Source organism: Geotrypetes seraphini, chromosome 2, assembly GCF_902459505.1.
Source record: "Geotrypetes seraphini chromosome 2, aGeoSer1.1, whole genome shotgun sequence".
In the NCBI taxonomy this organism is placed as follows: Eukaryota; Metazoa; Chordata; class Amphibia; order Gymnophiona; family Dermophiidae; genus Geotrypetes; species Geotrypetes seraphini.
In genome coordinates this window covers 192,090,741-192,112,845 of record NC_047085.1, presented here as the reverse complement: position 1 = coordinate 192,112,845, position 22,105 = coordinate 192,090,741, and the positions used below count along the sequence as shown (strand labels likewise).

Genomic DNA, 22,105 nt, shown 5'->3' with positions numbered 1-22,105 from the left:
ACTGAACTCTGTTCATTTGGATTGAACACTACTTTGAGAGGGTTTTCAATTCTCTGATGTGAAATGAAGGCATGTCAAGCCTAGATAGCACAGTTACTTACCGTAACAGGAGTTATCCAGGGACAGCAGGCAGATATTCTCAACATATGGGTGATGTCATCCACGGAGCCCCAATGCGGACAGCTTCACAAGTAGACTTGCTTGAAGAACTTTTGAAAATTTTGAGACTTCCGCACCGCGCATGCGCGCATCTCCTCAGTTCAGATAGCTAGCTAAGAAGCCAACCAGGGGAGGCAGGTGGGTTGTGAGAATATCTGCCTGCTGTCCCTGGATAACACTTGTTACGGTAAGTAACTGTGCTTTATCCCAGGACAAGCAGGCAGCATATTCTCACATGTGGGTGACCTCTAAGATAACCATAATAGGAATGTGGGAGTGTTGGCAATTTAGGAGAATAAATTTTTGTAAAACTGCCTGGCCGAAATGGTCATCCCGTCTGGAAAAGGAATCCAGACAATAATGAGAGGTGAAGGTATGAACCGAGGACCAAGTGGCAGCTTTGCAGATTTCCTCAATAGGAGTAGATCTAAGGAAAGCTACAGATGCCGCCATGGCTCTGACTTTATGGGCTGTGACTTGACCCTCTAGATGCAGTCCAGCCTGAGGATAGCCGAATGAGATGGAAGCAGGCAATCAGTTGGAGATGGTTTGCTTTGACAGTGGATGTCCCAACTTGTTTGGAACGAAAAGACATAAAAAGTTGAGAAGATCTATGGGGCTTAGTCCTTTGTAAGTAGAAAGCCAAAGTATGCTTGCAGTCCAAAGTATGAAGAGCTGTTTCTTCAGGGTGAGAATGAGGCTTTGGAAAGAACACTGGAAGTACAATGGATTGATTGAGATGAAATTCTGAAACAACTTTTGGTAAGAATTTGGAATGAGTACTGAGGACCACCTTATCATGATGGAATACTGTGAAAGGAGGGTCTGCTACTAAAGCTTGCAGCTTGCTGACTCTGCGAGCAGACGTGAGAGCAATCAGAAAAATCACTTTCCAGGTGAGATATTTCAGATGAGCTATAGACATTGGTTCAAATGGAGGTTTCATCAATTGGGCAAGAACCACATTGAGGTCCCAAACCACTGGAGGGGGTTTGAGAGGTGGTTTGACATTGAAAAGTCCTTTCATAAATCTGGAAACCACAGGATGAACAGAGAGGGGTTTCCCTTCAAATGGCTGATGGAAAGCAGCAATTGCACTGAGATGGACTCTAATGGATGTTGATTTGAGGCCTGATTGAGATAAGTGGAACTGAAGACAAGGAGGTAGATTGGGGCTTCTTGTGATGAAGAGCACACCAAGCCAAAAACCGAGTCCATTTCTGGTTGTAACATTACGTGGTGGAAGTTTTTCTGGAAGCTTCTAAAATGTCTGCTACAGATTGAGAGAACTATAGGTTGGCAGTTACGTTGAAAGGTACCAAGCTGTCAGGTGCAGAGACTGCAGGTTGGGATGAAGCAGAGACCCCTGACTCTGTGTAAGCAGAGACGGAAAAACTGGTAGAAGTAGTGGCTCCCTGCTGCTGAGTTGATGTAGAAAGGAGAACAAAGGTTGTCTGGGCAACCGAGGAGCTATTAAAATCATGGTGGCATGTTCATGTTTGAGTTTTTCGAGTGTCTTGAGAATGAGAGGAAATGGAGAAAAACATACAGAAACTTGTTCGCCCATTCCAGAAGAAAGGCATCTGCCTCCAGGCGGTGAGGAGAATATATCCTGGAGTAAAACTGAGGCAGTTTGTTGTGGGGAGATGCAAAGAGATCTACTTAGGGAGTCCCCCACTGAGAAAAAATATGATGGAGAGGCGATGAACTGAGTGTCCATTTGTGAGGCTGTAAGAGACGACTCAATTTGTCCGCCAAGAAATTTTTCTCTCCTTCAATGTAGATGGCTTTCAGAAAGATGTTGTGAAAAATTGCCCAATTCGAAACCTTCTTCGCTTCTTCGCACAGGGGAAGAGATCTCATTCCTCCCTGCTTGTTGACATAGTACATGGCAACTTGATTGTCTGTACGAATGAGGACTACTTGATCATGAAGAAGATATTGAAAAGCTTTGAGAACGTTGAAAATCGCTCTGACTTCCAACAGATTTATGTGACATCGACGATCTGTGCTGGACCAATGCCCTTGAGTATGGAGACCATCGAGATGAGCCCCCCAAGTGTAGGTCGAGGAATCTGTTCTGATGAGGGGGCGTTTGAAACAGTAAACCTCTGGAGAGATTGGAAGAAAGCATCCACCAGTAGAGAGATTGAACGAAGGAGTCAGAGTAATGAAGATTGGAAGCCTGTGCCCTTTGAGAGGCCAGGATTCACTGAGGAATTCTGAGGTGAAGTCTGGCAAAAGGAGTCATGTGAACTGTAGAGGCCATGTGACCGAGAGAACCATCATGTGTCTCACTGAGAGCGAAATGAGGGGCAACACTTTGTGGCAAAGTTGTATGAGAGCATCCTGACGTTGTTGAGGAAGGAATGCTGAGTTGCACAGTATCCAGTACAGTTCCAATGAACTGTAGAGTTTGAGAGGGGTGTAGCTGGGATTTTGGAAAATTGATTTAGAACCCCAAACTTTGGAGGAACCAAATAATCCGTTGGGTCGCTACAATAACCCCCTGAGATGTTGAATCTTTGATGAGCCAGTCGTCCAGATACGGGAAAACCTGAAGACCATGGCTGCGCAGAGCTGCTGCTACTACTACTAGGCACTTGGTGAAAACTCTGGGAGATGATGCCAGGCCAAAAGGTAGCACTCTGTATTGAAAATGATGATTTCCCACCTGAAATCTGAGGAACTTGCGGAAGGCTGGATGAATGGAAATATGAGTGTAAGCCTCTTTGAGATCCAGAGAGCATAACCAATCGTTGTGATCTAGAAGGGGATATAAGGATGCTAGAGACGGCATCCAAAATTTTTCTTTGACAAGAAATTTATTGAGAGCTCTGAGATCCAAAATAGGTTGTAGATCTCCCGTCTTCTTCGGGACAAGGAAGTAACGGGAGTAAAACCCCCTGCTCTGCTGTTCTAGAGGAACTTCCTCGATGGCATGGAGAGCTTGAGCTTCCTGAAGAAGGTGAGCTGCGATGAATTGGAAGGACACTCTCTTGGAGGGAGATCTGGTGGGATCTGAAGAAATTGAAGAAAGTAACCCTCCCTGATTATTGTGAGGACCCAGAGGTCGGATGTAATCAGTTTCCATCGTTGATAAAAATGATAGAGACGACCTCTGATGGGAAGAGGGGAAGACAGAGGCAGAAAGATTGATGTCATGCTCTGTGCTAGATGGTCAAAAAGGCTGAGTGGACTTAGGCGCAGCAGGAGCCTGAGGTTTATGCTATTGCTGTTGTTTCTTAGGAGGTGGTCTTGAATAAGGTGCTGACTTCTGAGGATAGTGCCTCTGATAAGAACATAAGAATTGCCGCTGCTGGGTCAGACCAGTGGTCCATCCTGCCCAGCAGTCCGCTCATGCGACGGCCCCCAGGTCAAAGACCAGTGCTCTAAATTAGTCCAGCCTCACCTGATAAGATGGAGGAGGCCTATAACTCTTAGCAGTGGAAGGCTTCGGCTTAACTATGGAAGCAAACGATTTCTCATGTTCAGACAAGCACTTTGTAGCTGCCTCAATAGTCATCAAATAATTAATTCCCTTGACATGGGATGTTGGCCAGTCGATCTTGCAGATCGGATCCATATCTATGGTGCGGAGCCAGGCAAGATGGCGCATAGCCACCGAGAACGCAGTGACTCTGGAAGACATTTCAAATGCATCATATGCAGCCTGAACCATATGCATGCGAAGTTGATGCATGGAGTGTGATGCATGTGTTGAAACTCTGGAAGTCGATATTGAGGTAGATACTTGAAGAAAGTAGGCATGGCGTTGACCCAATGCTTCAGAAAAGATGTGAAGACAAAATTATAGTTTAAAATTCGATTTGTCATCATAGAATTCTGATATAGCCGTCAGCAGAATTGTCCATGGTCCTTCCTTCTTGGCAAGGAGGCACTGTGACATAAACTTTGTCAGGATTGGTTCATTTCAAAGAAGACTTCACGAGAAGAGATTGATGGAACAGTTGAGACTTCTCAAATCTTTTACAATGAACATCTTATAATGGGATTCTAGCTTTGCTGGCACCGCAGGGATAGAATATGGGGTATTCAGATTTCTTTTAAAAGTCTGAAAAAGATTGCCGTTCATGGGTAATTTTAGAGAATCCCTAGGAGGATTAGGCATACCCAGCTCTTCCAAATACTCCTTAGAGTATTTTGAATCAGACTCCAAAGCAATGTTGAGATCTTTACTCATTTGGCATAGAAACTTAGTAAAGGACACTGGATCAGAAGATGGATGATATCGTTGAGGAGAAGGTGTACGAGAGCCCCTCAAGGTACCTTTTACAGCAGAAAAAGAAGGTGAAGCCTCTCTGGAGTATTGATACCAAAGATCTGAAACCATAGGCAAAGATGCAGATGAACATCCACTTCTGGAATGAATGGGAGAAGCAGAACCTTTTCGTTTTGAAGAACCAGCTGGTGAAGAAAATCTCGCAGGAGAAGAACTCGACTGGTGAGAATGCTGTGGCTCCACAATAGATTTCCTCGACAAAGGAGTTGGTGGTCTAGAAGAGTCTCGATGTCTCGATAAATGAGGTCTGTCTCAAGAAGAAAACCTGGGCCTCGATGAATGTCTCGACAAATGATGTGAAGAGGAAATGTGCCTCGAATCACGAGGCAGTGATCAAGTCAAATCCAGCCTTGATGAAGAATGTCGAGGAGTCCTCGCCCTGTGCCTCGAAGAAGGCAATGCCTTATGAGAGGTAGGACTGGAAGTTGGAGATCGAGGTCGAGACACTCGTAAGAACTCAGCTCCTTGTATAGTGTGTGAAGATCGATCTCGAGGCACTCTCAAGGACTCGACTCCTTGAATAGAGCTGTCAGGTTGGGCTCGAGGCACTTTTAAGGATTCGACTCCTTGTAATACTGTTGAGTGCTCAGGCTGGACTGCAGGAAGCAGGGTCGAGTTAGGAGTCAATTTGACAAGCATGTTACCAAACTCCTGATGCAGAATAGATTCCACAATATTCTGCAAAGCCGACACCGAGACCACTGGAGCTGGTACAATTGGTGTGACTATGGACTCTGAGGAAGACAACCTCGAGGAAGAGTGTTGTCTCAATTTGGAGACACACTTCTTGGGTCTCAAAGCAACTGGGCCCACTAAGGTCACTGTTGGAATGGCCTGTGACTCCTGAAAGGTTGGATTGGATAGCTTACCTGATGGAGACACTGAGAAGAGCGGACCCCTCCGGAGAGGATTTAGCTGATTTCCCCAAAGATGAGGACTTCCCCATCGAGGAAGGCTTGAGCGAACTCGAGGACTAGGTTGAAGGTTTGGGCCCCAGAGAAGACTTCGACGGAGTCGAGGTTGAGATCAAAATTGGGGTTGAAGCTTTAGTTGAAGAAAGATCCATGCCCCCAAAGATTTTTTCAAGTTGAACTTGACGATGTTTAAGGGCTCAATTTTGAAGTGTAGCACAGCGAAACACTGCACACACCACTTATGTGGGTCAGTGATGGAGATCGCGCATTGACACCAGCTACACTAATTAAACCCTGTGACCGGCTGGGGCGTGGAACGAAAGACGGCTGCGGCTAAATCGAAGCCCACAGACTGAGGCTGCGGAACAGGCCTTGCTGTGACATGACCGAAAAAAATTGCACAAAAAGCTTTCTTTTTATTTTTACCACATTACCACACAACGCAGCGACTGAAGAAAATAAGTAAAAACACGAGCTGCGGTGATGAGAAGGCACGAAAAGAACTAACTCTCGTGCAGGGCCTTGAAACGAGGACTTCTCGGCTCTGCGGAAAACTTAGAACTGAGGGGATGCTGAGGAGACATGCGCCACACGTGCATGTGCAGTGCAGCAGACGCAAACTTTCCAAAAGTTCTTCAAGCAAGTCTGTTTGTGAAGCTGTCCACATCGGGGCTCCATGGATGACGTCACCCATATGTTGAGAATATTCTGCCTGCTTGTCCTGGGATAACTGAGCTATATGGCCAGTGTAGTAAGGGGGGGGTCTGCTCCAGACACGATCTTGGTAGAGGTGCCAGCACCCGTCCTTCTCTCTATCCCTGCTCGTTCCTGACACCCCCTGCCGTGCGTCCCTTCCCTCATACCTCTTTAATTTTCCTTTTGCAAGCAGCATTACGAACTTGCTGACCATGTCGGTGTTGCCTCTCTCCAACGTCACTTCCAGGTCCTGCGCCTAGGAAGTGATGTCAGAGGGATAGCCGACACAACATGGGCAGCAGGTTTGTGATGTTGCTCGTGCATGGAAAATGAAAAAGTTACAGGGGAAAGGAATGGGGCGCGCGGCAAGAGGGGTCAGGAAGGAGCGGGTGAGGGGCGGAGAAGAGGACAGGGGAGAGGGTACCACCATTCTGGGCACTACTCACTCTCGCTACCCCACTATATATGGCCATATCAAAACACAAAGTTAAGAAGCAATCTCCATTAACCAAAATGTTTCCTCAGTTCTATTACTATAATCTGTATGAGTAGACTAAGGTACAGATTGGAATATGGCAGCAACAGATCACTTAACATAATTTCCGATTTGCCTAGACCCAAGTTGGATGAGTTTCTAAAGCACCAAAATACCTCAGACAGACACTAATCTAACAATTTGCTTCAATGTCACTGTGAAGGAGTGGGCGGTACAGTGAAGAAGAGAATTACCTTCAAAGTTGGTTACAGTTCAGCCACCTTACAGCAGGTAGCACTAGTCAGCTGAGACTGAGGCTGTCAGAGGGGTGGGGCTTAGGCCAGGAGAGAATTAAATGCCCTGAGTTAGTGAGAGGCCCTGATGTAAAGGCTTCCAGTAGGGAGGTCCAGATGCAAAAGGACTCCAATCTAAATTGAGCTATGGTACCTGAAGAAAGGATCAGGGAGCAGTATGACTCAAGAGTAACCCTCCAGAGTTTGTATGCGAAGACCATCAAGGCAGGATACAGCTTTCAATTATATGGAAAAAGTACTTGCGTTTGGAGTATGTCCAGAAGGGACCCAAGAAGATGTTAATAGGCCCTGTATTGGACTAGGTTGTGAGCCTGACATAGGAAGAAAGTGCTGACAGTGAAGAACTAATGAAAAATAAACAGACTTTACTAGTACTGGACTCAGAGCTGCCCCTTCTTGTCTCCTGGGCTCCCTCAAATCTCTTACCTTCCTGTTGGCACTGAGATTGGCTGCAGGGATCTGAAGAGTCACTTGGTAATCAGTCTGCTTGGCCATTTCTTCTGACAGGAAATTAGCCTCTCTCATCAACATGTTGGCCTTTACTATCTGCTCTCGTAGCTTAGCTAGGTTCTGCCGGAACAATTCATCCCTATGAAGCAGCAGGCAGTACAGAAAATGTAAGAAATATTAATTCACCTACTGGTTAAATTCACCTACTGGTTAAATTGCAAGCGTAAGATCCAGCTGAGGAAGATGTTTCCTCTTAAAGATGCTTCCGTTCCCCAGGCTCAGTGGCAGCAAGTGATGTTTTATTTAACAGAATTGGATATACTGCTCTTCCTAAATTACGTCAGAGAGGTTGAAAAAAATAAGCAAAAGTCACTATGATGGAAAGATTGACAAATGAGGGAAAAATTGCACAACCAGCCCTGGATTCTATATATAGTGCCCAAAACTGTTCTTCAATCCAAGAAGTGCATCCAACCAAACTGACTAACAAGCCAATTAGTGACGGTATTTGGGTGCTAATTGGCACTATTTGGCACCAATTTGAATTTGTGTGCATATCTTGCTATCTGCTATGCCAGTGTATCGCAAACAGTGTGCCCCGGCAGATTCCAGGTGTGTCGCGAGAGGCCGGTGAGGAGAGGCGCCGGCTGAATACTTACAGGACGCGCCTCTCAGCCGGTGCCGGCGTCTCTCCTCGTCGTTGGCACCTGTGCTCCTTCTCCTCACCTCCCCTTCGGCAGCACCGCCCCACCCATGATAATAGGAGGCTCAGGGCTGTGGTTGGAGGACATTCGCTCATGCACGGTCATTTGTGGGCGCCCTCCAGCTGCGGCCGCGAAATAAGTGTGCCACACCTCAAAACATTTGCAACACTGTGCTATTCTATAACAATGTGTGCCAAAATTCCCTAGTGCACAACCCAAAAGGGTGTGTGGCTAGGAGAGGTGCATAGGTAGATCAGAGGCATTCTAAACTTTGTACACAGTACTGCAGAATACTAGTGATGTGCATCCAAATTGGGCACTGGGAATTACACCTGGTTTCATCACATGTAAGTCCTGATGCTCAAAACAGGACAGTTATATTGGCATCCAATGCTATTCTATAATAAGTGCTCATCTTTGAGCGCCCATTGTAGAACAGTGTTGGGCATCAACTTTTTGGGGGCTGGTTTTGAGTGCCATTTATAACATTCCCCCTTAATTTTATCCCATAAATCAGTAAACGGAGAAATAAGAGTAGGGGAGGAACAAAGAAACAGGTGCCCTGTTGCCTACGACCTTAGGATTTATAAACATGCCCCAAATCATAACTTTTTATCCATTTCCTGATTCAAATTAATTTAACATCCAATAAAATACAAGCCAAAAAGAAAGCAAAACTGAAAGCACACAGTAATTCAACATAAAATCCATCCAGCACCCCTGCCGCTCACCCCTACAAGAAACATAGAAACATGATGGCAGATAAAGGCCAAATGGTCCATCCAGTCTGCCAATCCGCAGTAACAAATTATCTCTTTCGCTCCATATGCCTATCTCAGGCTTTCTTGAATTCAGCCACAGTCTCTATCTCCACCACCTCATTCGGGAAACTGTTCCACGCATCTACCACCCTTTCTAAAAAAAAGTATTTCCTTTAAGTACTCCTGAGCTTATCACCTCTTAACTTCATCCTATGCCCTCTCATTTCAGAGCTTCCTTTCAAATGAAAGAGATTCGACTCATGCGCATTTACATTACGTAGGTATTTAAACGTCTCTATCATATCTCCCCTCTTCCGCCTTTTCTCCAAAGTATACAGATTAAGATCCTGGGCATGTCTGGGCAGGTCTGAACGAGCTTGCGCTGTCTCACCATGCTATAATGGTGGCTTCCATACACCGATCCTGCTCATTTGGTTAATATAGATAGTCCGTGTGTGTATATAGTATCAGTATAGTAAGTATAGTAGTATAGTAGCTGTAGCAATATAACAGTAAGTAAGCTTGATGCTATAGACGTTTTGGTGTCGGGCAATATGTCTCGTCGGTGTCGTAACAGCCGCGACACATTCTGCTATATCTGTGGGGAATATACACTTACGCCTCAGAGACGTTCGATGACTGCCTTGTAAAGAAAGCCTATCATCTGTATTTTGGCTGCAAAATAGGTGATCAAGACAAGCAATGGGCGCCTCACATTTGCTGTGCGACATGTGCTGTTAGTCTGAGAGCCTGGCTCAGAGGTACTCGAAAGACGATGCCATTTGCTGTTCCGATGATATGGCGAGAACAGAAAGACCATGTGACGGACTGTTATTTCTGTTTGACTAATGTGTCTGGTTTCTCTGCCAAAAACAAGAAGTCAATTGAATATCCTAATCTGCCTTCAGCAATGAGACCCATGCCACATGATGACAGTCTTCCAGTTCCGAAACCACCAGAGGATTGGACCTTAGACGAACCAGATGAAGAAACTGCAGTGCAGGGTTCTAACAGTGACATTGACCCGGATTTTGAACCATCCTCATCAGGCGATCCACATCTGATAACACAGTCCGAATTGAACGATTTGGTCAGAGATTTGGGTCTGTCAAAAGCAAAAGCTGAGCTGCTAGGTTCGAGACTGCAGGAATGGTGTTTGCTATCACCAGGTACGAAAATTTCTGTGTTTCGAGACCGGCATCATGATATAACCAAATTTTTTGCACAAGTCGACAGTCTCTGTTTCTGTTGTGACATTGAAGGATTGTTCTCGGTCTTTGGTTGTGATCACAACCCGGAAGAGTGGCGTCTTTTCATTGATTCGTCAATGTTAAGCCTGAAAGCTGTTCTGTTGCACAATGGCAACGTTTATCCTTCAGTACCTGTTGGCTATGCAGCACATATGAAAGAAACATATGAGAATATGGAAATGTTACTAAAGTATGTCCAGTATACCAGGTATAACTGGAATATCTGTGGAGACTCAAAGTCGTTGCTCTGTTACTAGGACTGCAGCTTGGCTATACAAAGTACTGCTGTTTCATCTGCGAATGGGACAGCCGAGACAGAGAGTCGCACTATTCTAGAAAGAAACTGGCCACTCCGTAAAAAGTTAGTTCCAGGACAGAAAAATGTAGCACATGAATCGCTTGTTGACCCGACAAAGATATTTTTGCTCCTCTTCACATTAAACTGGGACTCATGAAGAATTTTGTGAAAGCAATGAACAAGGAAGGGAAGGTTTTCGTTATTTAAGACAGATGTTCCAAGAATAACTGATGCCAAGATCAAAGAGGGTATTTTTGTTGGCCCCCAGATCAGACATGTTATGAGTGACAAGCGATTGAAGATCTGTTAGTTGGGCCGGAAAAAATTGGCTGGAAAGCCTTGAAAGACGTTGTTGACAATTTTCTGGGCAATTACAGAGCCCCAAACTACATTCAGCTGGTAGACAAACTTCTCAAAGCATACAGAGAATGAAGTGCAATATGTCACTCAAGATTCATTTCCTCCATTCACACTTGGACTTCTTCCCCGCAAATCTCGGTGCTGTGAGTGACGAGCACGGTGAAAGGTTTCATCAAGACATAGCTACGATGGAGAAACGATACCAGGGCAATTGGAATCCGTCAATGCTTGCCGACTATTTGTTGGATTGCTACAACGTGATGCACCAGACACTGAATATAAAGAAACTCGGGAGCAAAACACTTTTAATTCTGTTTCATTTAGTCGCTTGTGCGAAACGTAAACTTGACTATATATTTTATTGTCAGTAAACATAAACATGTCTATTTCTCATAGTTCTTACGTGATGCAGTAAACCAAACCCATATTTGAGCATACCAAGTTGGTACCTGTCATAATCACCAAAAACTTTTCAGGAATCAAGACTTAACCAAAAAATTGTTGTGCAGTGCAATAAGCCCCTCAATCAAACAACCAACACAAAAATTTTGGGAGTCTTAATAGATAACAATCTCACTTTCCGAGCACATCAGTGCTCTTGTTAAAAATTGTTTCTACAGGTTAAGGATGATCCGTTTGCTTGCCCCACTTCTCGATTCATTTTCTCTTAATACATTAATTCACTCCTTAGTTATCGCAAAATTAGATTATTGTAACTCCTTATTAAAAGGAGCTTACCAAAAGGATATAAGACGTCTTCAACTCATTCAAAATATTGCAATAAAGATTATTACAGGTTCTAAAAAGTTTGATCATGTCACACCTCTATTACAAAATGCTCATTGGCTGCCTATATCTTACAGGATTAATTATAAAATAGCTCTCCTAGTTTTCAACACATTAAAAACCAATACTCTGCTTTTATAGATAGGCTCCTGATTCCTTACAGTTCGTCCAGAGTTCTCAGATCAGCCTCTCAATCTACCCTAAATGTTCCTTCATTGAAAATTATCGGAACCCGCCGTGCTTCAATTTTCTCTGTTACTGCCCCAATGTTATGGAATTCTCTCCCTTTGTATTTAAGATTAGAACAAGATTTGCAAACTTTTAAAAGAACTTAAAGTGTCTTCTTTTTAAAGAAGCATTTAACTGACAGTGCTCTTTTTAATAACATCAGTTAACTTCTTTTCCCTTAAATATAAACCTTTATATTTCCAATGACATTTTTTGGCCTTTTTATTTTCCTTATCTCCCTAATGTGTTTTTTTTATGTTCTCTTTAAACAAAAATTGTATTTCTTCCCATTTTCCACTGTTTCTAGTTTTCTTCTTGTCCTAAGGATGTTACCCTCGTTCATGTAGTAGAACATTATGTATAAGTTAGTTTGTTTTTAAATTCTGTTTTTATTTTTTGTAAAAGCTTTGAAATTGGAAAAGCGTTTAAATCTGTCCTCATATGCCTTATGACGAACACCACACAACATTTTAGTAGCCTTCCTCTGGATCGACTCCATCCTTTTTATGTCTTTTTGAAGAATTGTACACAATATTCTAAATGAGGTCTCACTAAAGTCTTACACCAGGGCATCAACTCCTCCTTTTTCCTACTGGCCATATCTCTCCCTATGCACCCTAGAAACCTTCAAGCTTTAGCCATCACATTTTCAACTTGTTTGGCCTCTTTAAGATCATCACATACAATCACAGCCAAGTCCCGCTCTTCTCTCATGCACATAAGTTCTTCACCCCTTAAACTGTACCGTTCTCTCGGGTTTTTGCAGCCCAAATGCATGACCTTGCATTTCTTAGCATTAAATTTTAGCTGCCAAATTTCAGACCATTATTCAAGCTTCACCAGGTCTTTCTTCAAGTTATTCACATTATCTTGGGTGTCTACTCAATTGCAAATTTTGGTATCATCCACAAAGAGGCAAATCTTACCTGACAGCCCTTCAACAATATCGCTTATAAAAATATTATAAAGAACAGAACCTTGAGGCACACTACTGGTAGCATCTCGTTCTTCAGAGCAATCTCCATTGACCACTACCCTTTATATCATTTTCCACTCAACCAGTTTCTGACCCAGCCCATCATTTTTGGGCCCATCCCTAGAGCACTCAGTTTATTTATTAGAGGTCTGTATTAGAGAATGACACGGTGACTGTTAGCCGTGGCTAGCCACGAGTAACCCGCCGAAACGGTGAGGAGGAAAAAGTGCTCACTGTGGGTATGGGGACAAAGCCATCCACCACCCCGTGGAGCGAGGAATGGCCTTGTCCCCGCAGTTAAAGGAGGGTACGTGCACGGTCACTAATTGCTTGCAGCCCCCTCCCTCTTTTATACCTACCCGAATCTATCTATCTCCCTCCCTCCCCCCTTACATTCACGGCGCTTATTGAGTAACTTCTTCACAAAGCTGTCGGCACCTGTAAGCAGTAGCGTGCGTGCGTGTGTGGGTGGAAGCTTCTCCTCTGAGGCAACTTCCAGTTGCGTCAGAAGAGAAGCTTCCACCCACACACGCACACTACTGCTTGCAGGCGCCGACGGCTCTGAAGAAGTTACTCAAAACGCGCCACAAAGGTAAAGGGGAGGGAGGGAGATAGATTCAGGTAGGTAGGAAGGAGGGAGGGGGCCGCGTGAGGGGTGCCGAAGGGCAGTGAGGTGGCGAGAGGGAAGGGTGGTGGAGGAAAGGAACAGACGCTGAAAGGAAATGGGGAACAGATAGTGGGGAGAAGACACTGAAGGGAAATGGGGAATAGAGAGTGGGGAGAAGACGCTGAAAGGTCATGGGGAAGACAGAGTGGGGAGAAGACGCTGAAGGGATATGGGGAAGACAGAGTGGGGAGAAGACACTGAAGGGATATGGGGAAGAAAGAGTGGGGAGAAGACGCTGAAAGGATATGGGGAAGACAGAGTGGGGAGAAGATGCTAAAGGACATGGGGAAGACAAAGTGGGGAGAAGACGCTGAAGGGAAATGGGGAACAGAGAGTGGGGAGAAGTCGCTGAAGAGAAATGGGAGAAGACACTGAAGAGAAATGGGGAACAGACTGGTGGACGTGAGGATTGCCTGGTCACTTGCCTGACTGGTGCAAATGTGGTGGATCTCACGCAACACTTAGATAGGATTTTAGATAGTTATGAGTGGGAGCCGGCTGTCTTGGTACATGTAGGTACCAATGACATAGGAAAATGTGGGAGGGAGGTTCTGGAAGCCAAATTTAGGCTGTTGGGTAGAAAGCTGAAATCCAGGGAGTGGGGAGAAGACGCTGAAGGGAAATGGGGATGACAAAGTGGGGAGAAGATACTGAAAGGACATGGGAAAGACAGAGTGGGGAGAAGACGCTGAAAGGACATGGGGAAGACAGAGTGGGGAGAAGACACTGAAGGGAAATGGGGAAGAGAGAGTGGGGAGAAGACACTGAAGGGAAATGGGGAAGAGAGAGTGGGGAGAAGACGCTGAAGGGAAATGGGGAAGAGAGAGTGGGGAGAAGACGCTGAAGGGAAATGGGGAAGAGCGAGTGGGGAGAAGACGCTGAAGGGAAATGGGGAAGAGAGAGTGGGGAGAAGACGCTGGAAGGGAAGAAGACAAAGATGCCAGACTATGGGGGAGTGGAGGGAAGAAGATGGGTGCCAGACCAATTGGGGGGTTGAAGGGAGAGGCACATTAACAGAGCAAATGGAAGATGCCAGTGGATGGAAGGAATTGAATGAGAAGATGAGGGAAGCAGAAACCAGACAACAAAGGTAGAAAAAAAATTTCTATTTATTTATTTATTTTGCTTTAGGATAAAGTAGTATATTAGTTGTGTTTATAAAAATTTATAAACAAAGTCCTGCCAGCTGAACATCTCTTTCTCTAGTTCAGCAGTCAGAACTTTGATTTATAAGGAAGGAATAAGCTAAATATTGCAGTACTGAGGCTTGTATGGATGCTGCGGGGATAATAGTCGCGGGGACGGGGCGGGGACTGTGGTTGCGGGAACAGGGACAGTGGTAGCGGAGACAGGGCGGTGACAGGGACGGTGGTCACGGGGATGGGGACAAATTTTTTCCCCGTGTCATTCTCTAGTCTGTATGGAACACTGTCAAAGGCTTTGCTAAAATCTAAATACACCACATCTAGCGCACTCCCTCAAGCCAATTCTCTGGCCACCCAGTCAAAGAAATTGACCAGGCTTGTCTGACAAGATCTACCTTTAGTGAATCCATGTTGCCTCCGTTCCTGTAATCTACAGGATTCCAGAAACTTCACCATTCTCTGTTTTAAAAGTGTTTCCATTAATCTGCTTACCACAGAAATCAAACGTACTGGCCTGCAATTCCCTACTTCTTCTTTACTTCTAGCCTACTATTTTTGAGAACCAAAGCAGCTTTCTTTTCCTCTTACTTTTTACTTATTTGCCTCACAAAAAGGTTTGTTGCTCTTACAATTACTCCTTTTAGTTTTGCCCATTGCATTTCCTCCAAACCCACTACCCCGCGTTCACTTTTAGGTTTCCCTTGAGTAAATACACTGCTTGCCCTGGATCGGTAGCATGGAATGTTGCTACTCTTTGGGTTTTGGCCAGGTACTAGTGATCTGGATTGGCCACCGTGAGACCTGGCTACTGAGCTTGGTCTGACCCAGTAAGGCTATTCTTATACTCCACACCAAACCATCTGCTCTTGGGCGACTATTGACTTCACCCTCTCTCCCATCTCAGTTTACAAGCTGTATTTTCTCCTTTTCAAAAGTTAGCACCAGCAGTTTGGTTCCATCCTGGTTAAGGTGAAGTCCATCCTTTTGGAATAAGCTCTCCTTTTCCAGAAGGTTGCCTAGTTCCTAAATCTAAATCTCTTATCCCTGTACCATTGTCTCAACCATGCATTGAGACTTTGGGGCTCTGTCTGCCTCTTGGGTCCTGAATATTGAACTGGAAGTATTTCTGAAAATGCTTCCCTGGATTTCAGCTTTCTACCCAACAGCCTAAATTTGGCTTCCAGAACCTCCCTCCCACATTTTCCTATGTCATTGGTACCTACATGTACCAAGACAGCCGGCTCCCACCCATAACTATCTAAAATCCTATCTAAGTGAGGCGCGAGATCCACCACATTTGCACCAGTCAGGCAAGTGACCAGGCAATCCTCACGTCCACCAGTCAGCCAACTATCTAAGGATCAAATAATTTATGCACCTGATGCTCTCAGGCATACAACATCTGTTTTCCAAGAAAGGAAGCATTTATTTTTAATATATAGTATATGAGGAATTTCAGTGTGTCTTAGGGATTCTGTGTTTCTTTGGTAAGCTTCCTTAGCTTTGTTTTGTGTTTGTGCTGAGGAGAATCCTCTGGAGTCATGGTACTTCTCTGTGATATGGGTAGGGGGAGAGAAAGGGACAAGAAAAGGTTTCTGTCCAGTATGCAGCTTTGTTTGTGTGTTAGTGCTATAGCCTCACCTCTCCTCTGTCCAGAAGCAGACCTTCTGCTGAGCGGTCTGGGAGACATATGACAGTCTGTCACTGCCATGTTGATGCTGTCGCTCAGGGATAACTGCTGACGGAGCTGTTCTAGTTCCTGCTCGTACATCAGCCGCTGCTCCTCCAGAGCATTCCGCTTCTCCTCCAAATACTGCTTTTCCAGGACCTGGATAACATTGTGCACTGGATCTGTAGGAAGACAAATCAGCGAGTCCTCAGCACCACTAAAGTACCACCTCCTGGTACATGCGTTCTTTCAGTGAAGTCACTTTGCTCCCCACATCTAGGTGCACAGTGCACATTATGGAGGTAATTATGAGAAGGTCACCTAAAATTAGAAGTCTAAACAGTGTGTGCTAAGCATGATTCTATAATGGAAATTTTGTGCATAACTGCCATTATAGAATACTAGTGTAAGTTCACAGTTATAGAAACATGACGGCAGATAAAGGCCAAATGGCCCATCTAGTCTGCCCATCCACAGTAACCATTATCCCTTTCTCTCTCCGAGAGATCCCACTTGCCTATCCAGGCACTTTTGAATTAAAAAGAAACATAGAAACATGACGGCAGATAAAGGCCAAAAGGCCCATCTAGTCTGCCCATCCACAGTAACCATTATCTCTTTCTCTCTCACCTCTTTGCACCTAAATGCTCCTCATTTAGGTGCAGCACTTGAACTAGCTCAATGGCTGATATAAATACTTGTATCTAACTGCCGCCAGATGTGTAACTAACAGTATTCTAGAACCAATGCATGTAATTGCTAGACATGTCCTTGACCCACTCATGCCCCTCCCACTAAAGGACAGATTCTATAAACGGCCCCTAAATCGGCAGCTGCCTACAAAAAAATAGTCCTGGCCAAGTGTCAATCACACTCGGGCACCATTTAAAGAATCGTGGCTAATGGCGCCTACCAGAAAACTTAGGTGTCTGCAATGTAGGTCAGGGTTTTACTGGCCTACATTGCAGACACCTAAGTTCATTTGAGTCTAACTGCGCCTAAGGTCATCTCCACCCCTTACCATGCCTGCTTTGACCCTAGGCGCCATTAGATGTCTGCTTAGAAGCGATTATGACCTTATTTTTAGTGAGATTTTAATTGGTTTGTAATGGCATGGTCAATTACTACGCTGATTAAAACCAATTAAAGCAATTAAGTTAGGCTGCAGTACGGCACCTACCATTGTCTAACTTAAGGCACCATTTATAGAATCTGACCCTAAAGAAATTCCATGCTAAGTTATGGAATTCTAGATAAATGCGGTTACATGTCTATCTGCAAATAAGTACCAATTAGCACTAATTAACTCCAATTATAGTCAATTAACTCCAATTAGCACCTAACAATTAAGTTACACATATAATTGGCAATAAATTAATAGAAAGTGGTAAGTAAATTAATAGAAATGCTTTTAAAACAGAATAGTGACGTTTCTGGAATCCACTGAATTACAGGACTACAGGCAACATGGATCGAGTAGAGGTAGGTCTTGTCAGAGAAATCTGATCAATTTCTTTGACCTCGTAACCAGTGAACTGGATAGAGGGATTGCACTAGTTGTGGTGTATTTAGATTTTAGCAAAGCTTTTGACAGTGTTCTGCACAGGTATCTAATAAATAAATTGAGTGTCCTTGGTATGGGTCCCAAAGTGATGGATTGGGTCAGGAACTGGTTGAGTTGAAGGATACAAAGGATACAAAGTAGTCAATGGAGATCGCTCTGAGGAAAGGGATGTTACCAGTGGTGTGCCTCAAGGTTCTGTTCTTGGGCCTGTTCTTTTTAACATTTTTAAGCAATATTGCTGAAGGGCTAACAGGTAAGATTTGCCTCTTTGCAGATGATACCAAAATCTAAAATTGAGTAGACACCCCAGATGACATGAAGAAAGACCTAGCGAAGCTTGAAGAATGGTCTGAAATTTGGCAGCTAAAATTTAATGCTAAGAAATGCAAGGTCATGCATTTGGGCTGAAAAAACCCGAGAGAACTGTTAAGTTTAAGGGGTGAAGAACTTATGTGCATGACAGAAGAGCGGGACTTGGGTGTGATTGTATGTGATGATCTTAAGGTGGCCAAACAGATTGAAAAGGCGACGACGAAAGTTAAAAGGATACTAGGGTGCACAGGAAAAAGGAGTTTTTGTTGCCCTGTATAAGACTCTGGTGAGACCTCATTTAGAATACTGTTTACAATTCTGGAGACCGCATTTTCAAAAAAAGATATAAACAGGATGGAGTCAGTCCAGAGGAAGGCTACTAAAATGGTCAGTGGTCTACATCATAAGGCTTAATGGGGACAGACTCAAAGATCTCAATATGTATACTTTGGAGGAAAGGCAGGAGAGGGAAGATAGAGACGTTTAAATACCTACAGTATGTGGCATAAGTATGCATGAGGCCAGTCTCAATTTAAAGGAAACTCCAGAGTGAAAGGGCATGGGATGAAGTTAAGAGGTGATGGGCTTAGGACTAATCTAAGGAAATACTTTTTTACAGAAAGGGTGGTAGATGCACGAAATAGCCTCTCAGTAGAGGTGGTGGAGACAAAGACTGTGTCTGAATTCTACAAAGCAAGGGACACACATGTGGGATCTCTTAGAAAGAGGAGGAGATGGTGGATGTTGTGGATGGGCAGACTGGAAGGGCAATTTGGCCTTTATCTGCTATCACGTTTCTATGTGTAATATTCTATTACCTGCATGTATAATTTGACACACTTAAGTGTGAAAATGGGAGGTATTTAATTTTCAAAAGGTGACTATGATAAAATGAGGAAAATGGTTAAAAAGAAGCTAAAAGAATCAGTTACAAAGGTTAGGACTGTAAACCTGGCGTGGATATTATTTAAAAATACCATCATGGGAGTCTAGTCTAGATGTATCCTACATATTAACAAAGGCGGAAAGAAGAGGAAATGAGAGCTGGCATGGTTAAAAGGTGAAGTGAAAGAGGCTATTAGAGCCAAAAAACATCCTTTAAAGAATGAAAAAAGAATCCAAATGAAGAGAATAAAACTAACATCAGCACTGGCAAGTTAGATGCAAATCATTGATAAAGAAAGCTAAGAAAGTATATGAAGAGAAACTGGCTAAAGAGGCAAAAACTCATAGTAAATTTTTTTAGGTACATCAGAAGCAGAAAACCTGTGAGGGAATCCGTGGGACCGTTGAATGATCAAGGAACAAAAGGGGCACACAAGGAAGATAAGGCCATAGCAAAGAGACTGAATGAATTCTTTACTTCGGTCTTTACAAAAGATGATGTAAGAGATCTACCTGAACCAGAAATGGTTTTTAAGGATGATGATGCAGAAGAATTGAAAGAAATCACCATGAATCTGGAAGATGTACTGAGCCAAATCAACAAGTTAAAAAGTGATAAATCACCTGGACCAGATGGTATAAATCCCAGGGTACTAAAAGAAGTCAAACATGAAATTGCTGACTTGCTGTTAGTGATCTATAACCTGTTTCTAAAATCGTCTGTAGTACCTGATGATTGGAGGGAAATTACAGACCCGGTAAGCTTGACTTCAGCGTCAGGCAAAATAGCCTAAACAATTATTTTTTAAAAAACCTGTGGAACACGCAGACAAACATGATTTAATGAGACAGAGTCAGCATGGGTCCAACTGAGGGATATCTTGCCTCCCCAGTTTGCTGGATTTCTTTGAAGGTGTGAATAAACATGTGGATTAAGGTGAGCCGGTTGATATAGTGTATCTAGATTTTCAGAACGCTTTGAGGCTCCTCAGAAAATTAAAGAGTCATGGGATAGGAGGCAAAGTTAAGTTGTTTATTAGGAATTGGTTATCAGATAGAAAACAGAGGGTAGGGTTAAATGGCCATTTTTCTCAATGGAGGAGGGTAAACAGTGGAGTGCCACAGGCTATTTAACTTATTTATAAATGATACTGAAATTGGAACGATGAGTGAGGTGATTAAATTTGTAGATGACACTAAACTGTTCAAAGTTGTTAAAACACATGCAGATTATGAAAAATTGCAAGCAGACCTTAGGAAATTGGAAGACTGGGTATCCAAATGGCAGAAGAAATTTAATCTGCAAATGCAAAGTTATGCACATTGGGAAGCATATCCTAAATCATAGTTGCCAGATGCTAAGGTCCATCTTGGGGGTTAGCACCCAAAAAAAGGATCTGGGTGTCATTGTAGACAATACGATGAAACCTTCTGCCCAATGTGCATTGGCGGCCAAAAAAACAAACACGATGCTAGGAATTATTTTTAAAAAGGAATGGCTAACAAGACTAAGAATGTTATAATGCTTCTGTATCACTCCAGGGTGCGACCCTCACCCGCAGGACCGCTCGCACCCCCCCCCCCCCGACATCCGATTCACCCCCGCAGGACGCTCGCACCCCCCCCCGACGTCCGATTCACCTCCCCCCCCCTGCAGAACCGCTCGCACCCCCACAGCCTCCCCACCCCCCCCATCATGGAGAAGCTCCTACCTTTTCTCCTGCTGCTTCCTCTACCGGCGGTCCCAGGCCTTCTGTGAGCCCTGCTCTGAAATGCTTCCTCTTCCAGCGGTCCCGGCCCTTCTGTGAGCCCTGCTCTGAAATGCTTCCTCTTCCAGCGGTCCCGGCCCTTCTGTGAGCCCTGCGACTGCGCTGCTTCCTCTTCCGGCAGTCTCTGACGTCAGAGAAAGGGCGGGACCGCCGGAAGAGGAAGCAGCGCAGACGCAGGGCTCACAGAAGGGCCGGGACCGCCGGAAGAGGAAGCATTTCAGAGCAGGGCTCACAGAAGGCCCGGGACCGCCGGCAGAGGAAGCAGCAGGAGAACGGTAGGAGCTTCTCCATGATGGGGGGGGAGGCTGTGGGGGTGCGAGCGGTCCTGCGGGGGGGGGGGGGGTGAATCGGACATCGGGGGGGGGGTGCGAGCGGTCCTACGGGGTGAATCGGACGTCGGGGGGGGGGGAGGGAACTATGTAAAAAAAACATTGTAAAATGCGCTCACGCCTATACGCGCAAGGTTATGCACGGTTTGTAAAAATCGTGTATACATGCGCGCGTTATATGCGTGAAAATACGGTAATCAACTTTGCAAGTTGTGTCAGAAGGTTTATCACCATCTACGCCAGGGGTGTCAAAGTCCCTCCTCGAGGGCCGCAATCCAGTCGGGTTTTCAGGATTTCCCTAATGAATATGCATGAGATCTATTTGTATGCACTGCTTTCATTGTATGCTAATAGATCTCAGGCATATTCATTGGGGAAATCCTAAAAAACCCGACTACATTGCGGCCCTTGAGGACCGACTTTGACACCTGTGATCTACGCTATGGTCACTGACTACAGTGGGTTGGTTCAAGAAACTTGTTTTCTAAGGGTCATGGATTTGATACACCGCTTTTCTGTGGAGTAGCCAAAGCGGTTTATATTAATTATATGCAATTACTTTCTCTGTCCCTAGAGGTCTTATACCTGGGACAATGGAGGGTTTAAGTGACTTGCTCAGAGGTCACAGGAGGTGCAGTGGGAATGAACCCGGTGCCCCAGGTTCTCAGTCCACCAAGCAAACCATTAAGCTGCTCCTCCATCTGGGTTCCCCAACTATAATAGGCTTACAGTATGTACCCTTTTGAACTTCTCATATGCCTGTTCTAAAATCAAATCCTTTAATAATAATGCGCTTTATTGAAGGCATTTGCATGCAGTGCAGCTCAATTTTTTGCATCAAATGCCCCAAATGTTTCCGTATTATCAGGACATGTACAATAACAATATTTAACAAGCGTGGATCACCAAATTTTGTGTTAATTCTTTAGCCAAGGCTTCTTATAGAAGAAAAAACCCGTAGAAGGACCTGGGTAAAATTAACCATTCTTATTGACCAGCAAATGGTATGTGAGCTTTAGTTACCTAAAAGATCAAACAAAATCTATTTACTTAGGGGAAGATTCTCAAAACTTCATGATAAAATCCAATGG

The 22,105-nt window shown here is 44.3% G+C and overlaps 1 protein-coding gene across 1 annotated transcript in view; it reads right to left on the bottom strand.

Annotated features, from left to right (window-relative positions):
* Nucleotides 1-22,105, bottom strand: part of KIF13A (kinesin family member 13A) — a 483,305-nt gene that overhangs the window by 183,533 nt on the left and 277,667 nt on the right. The window contains 3 exon segments of the mRNA XM_033934590.1: nt 7,288-7,450; nt 16,128-16,218; nt 16,221-16,337. Coding sequence (XP_033790481.1) covers nt 7,288-7,450; nt 16,128-16,218; nt 16,221-16,337 — 371 coding nt within the window.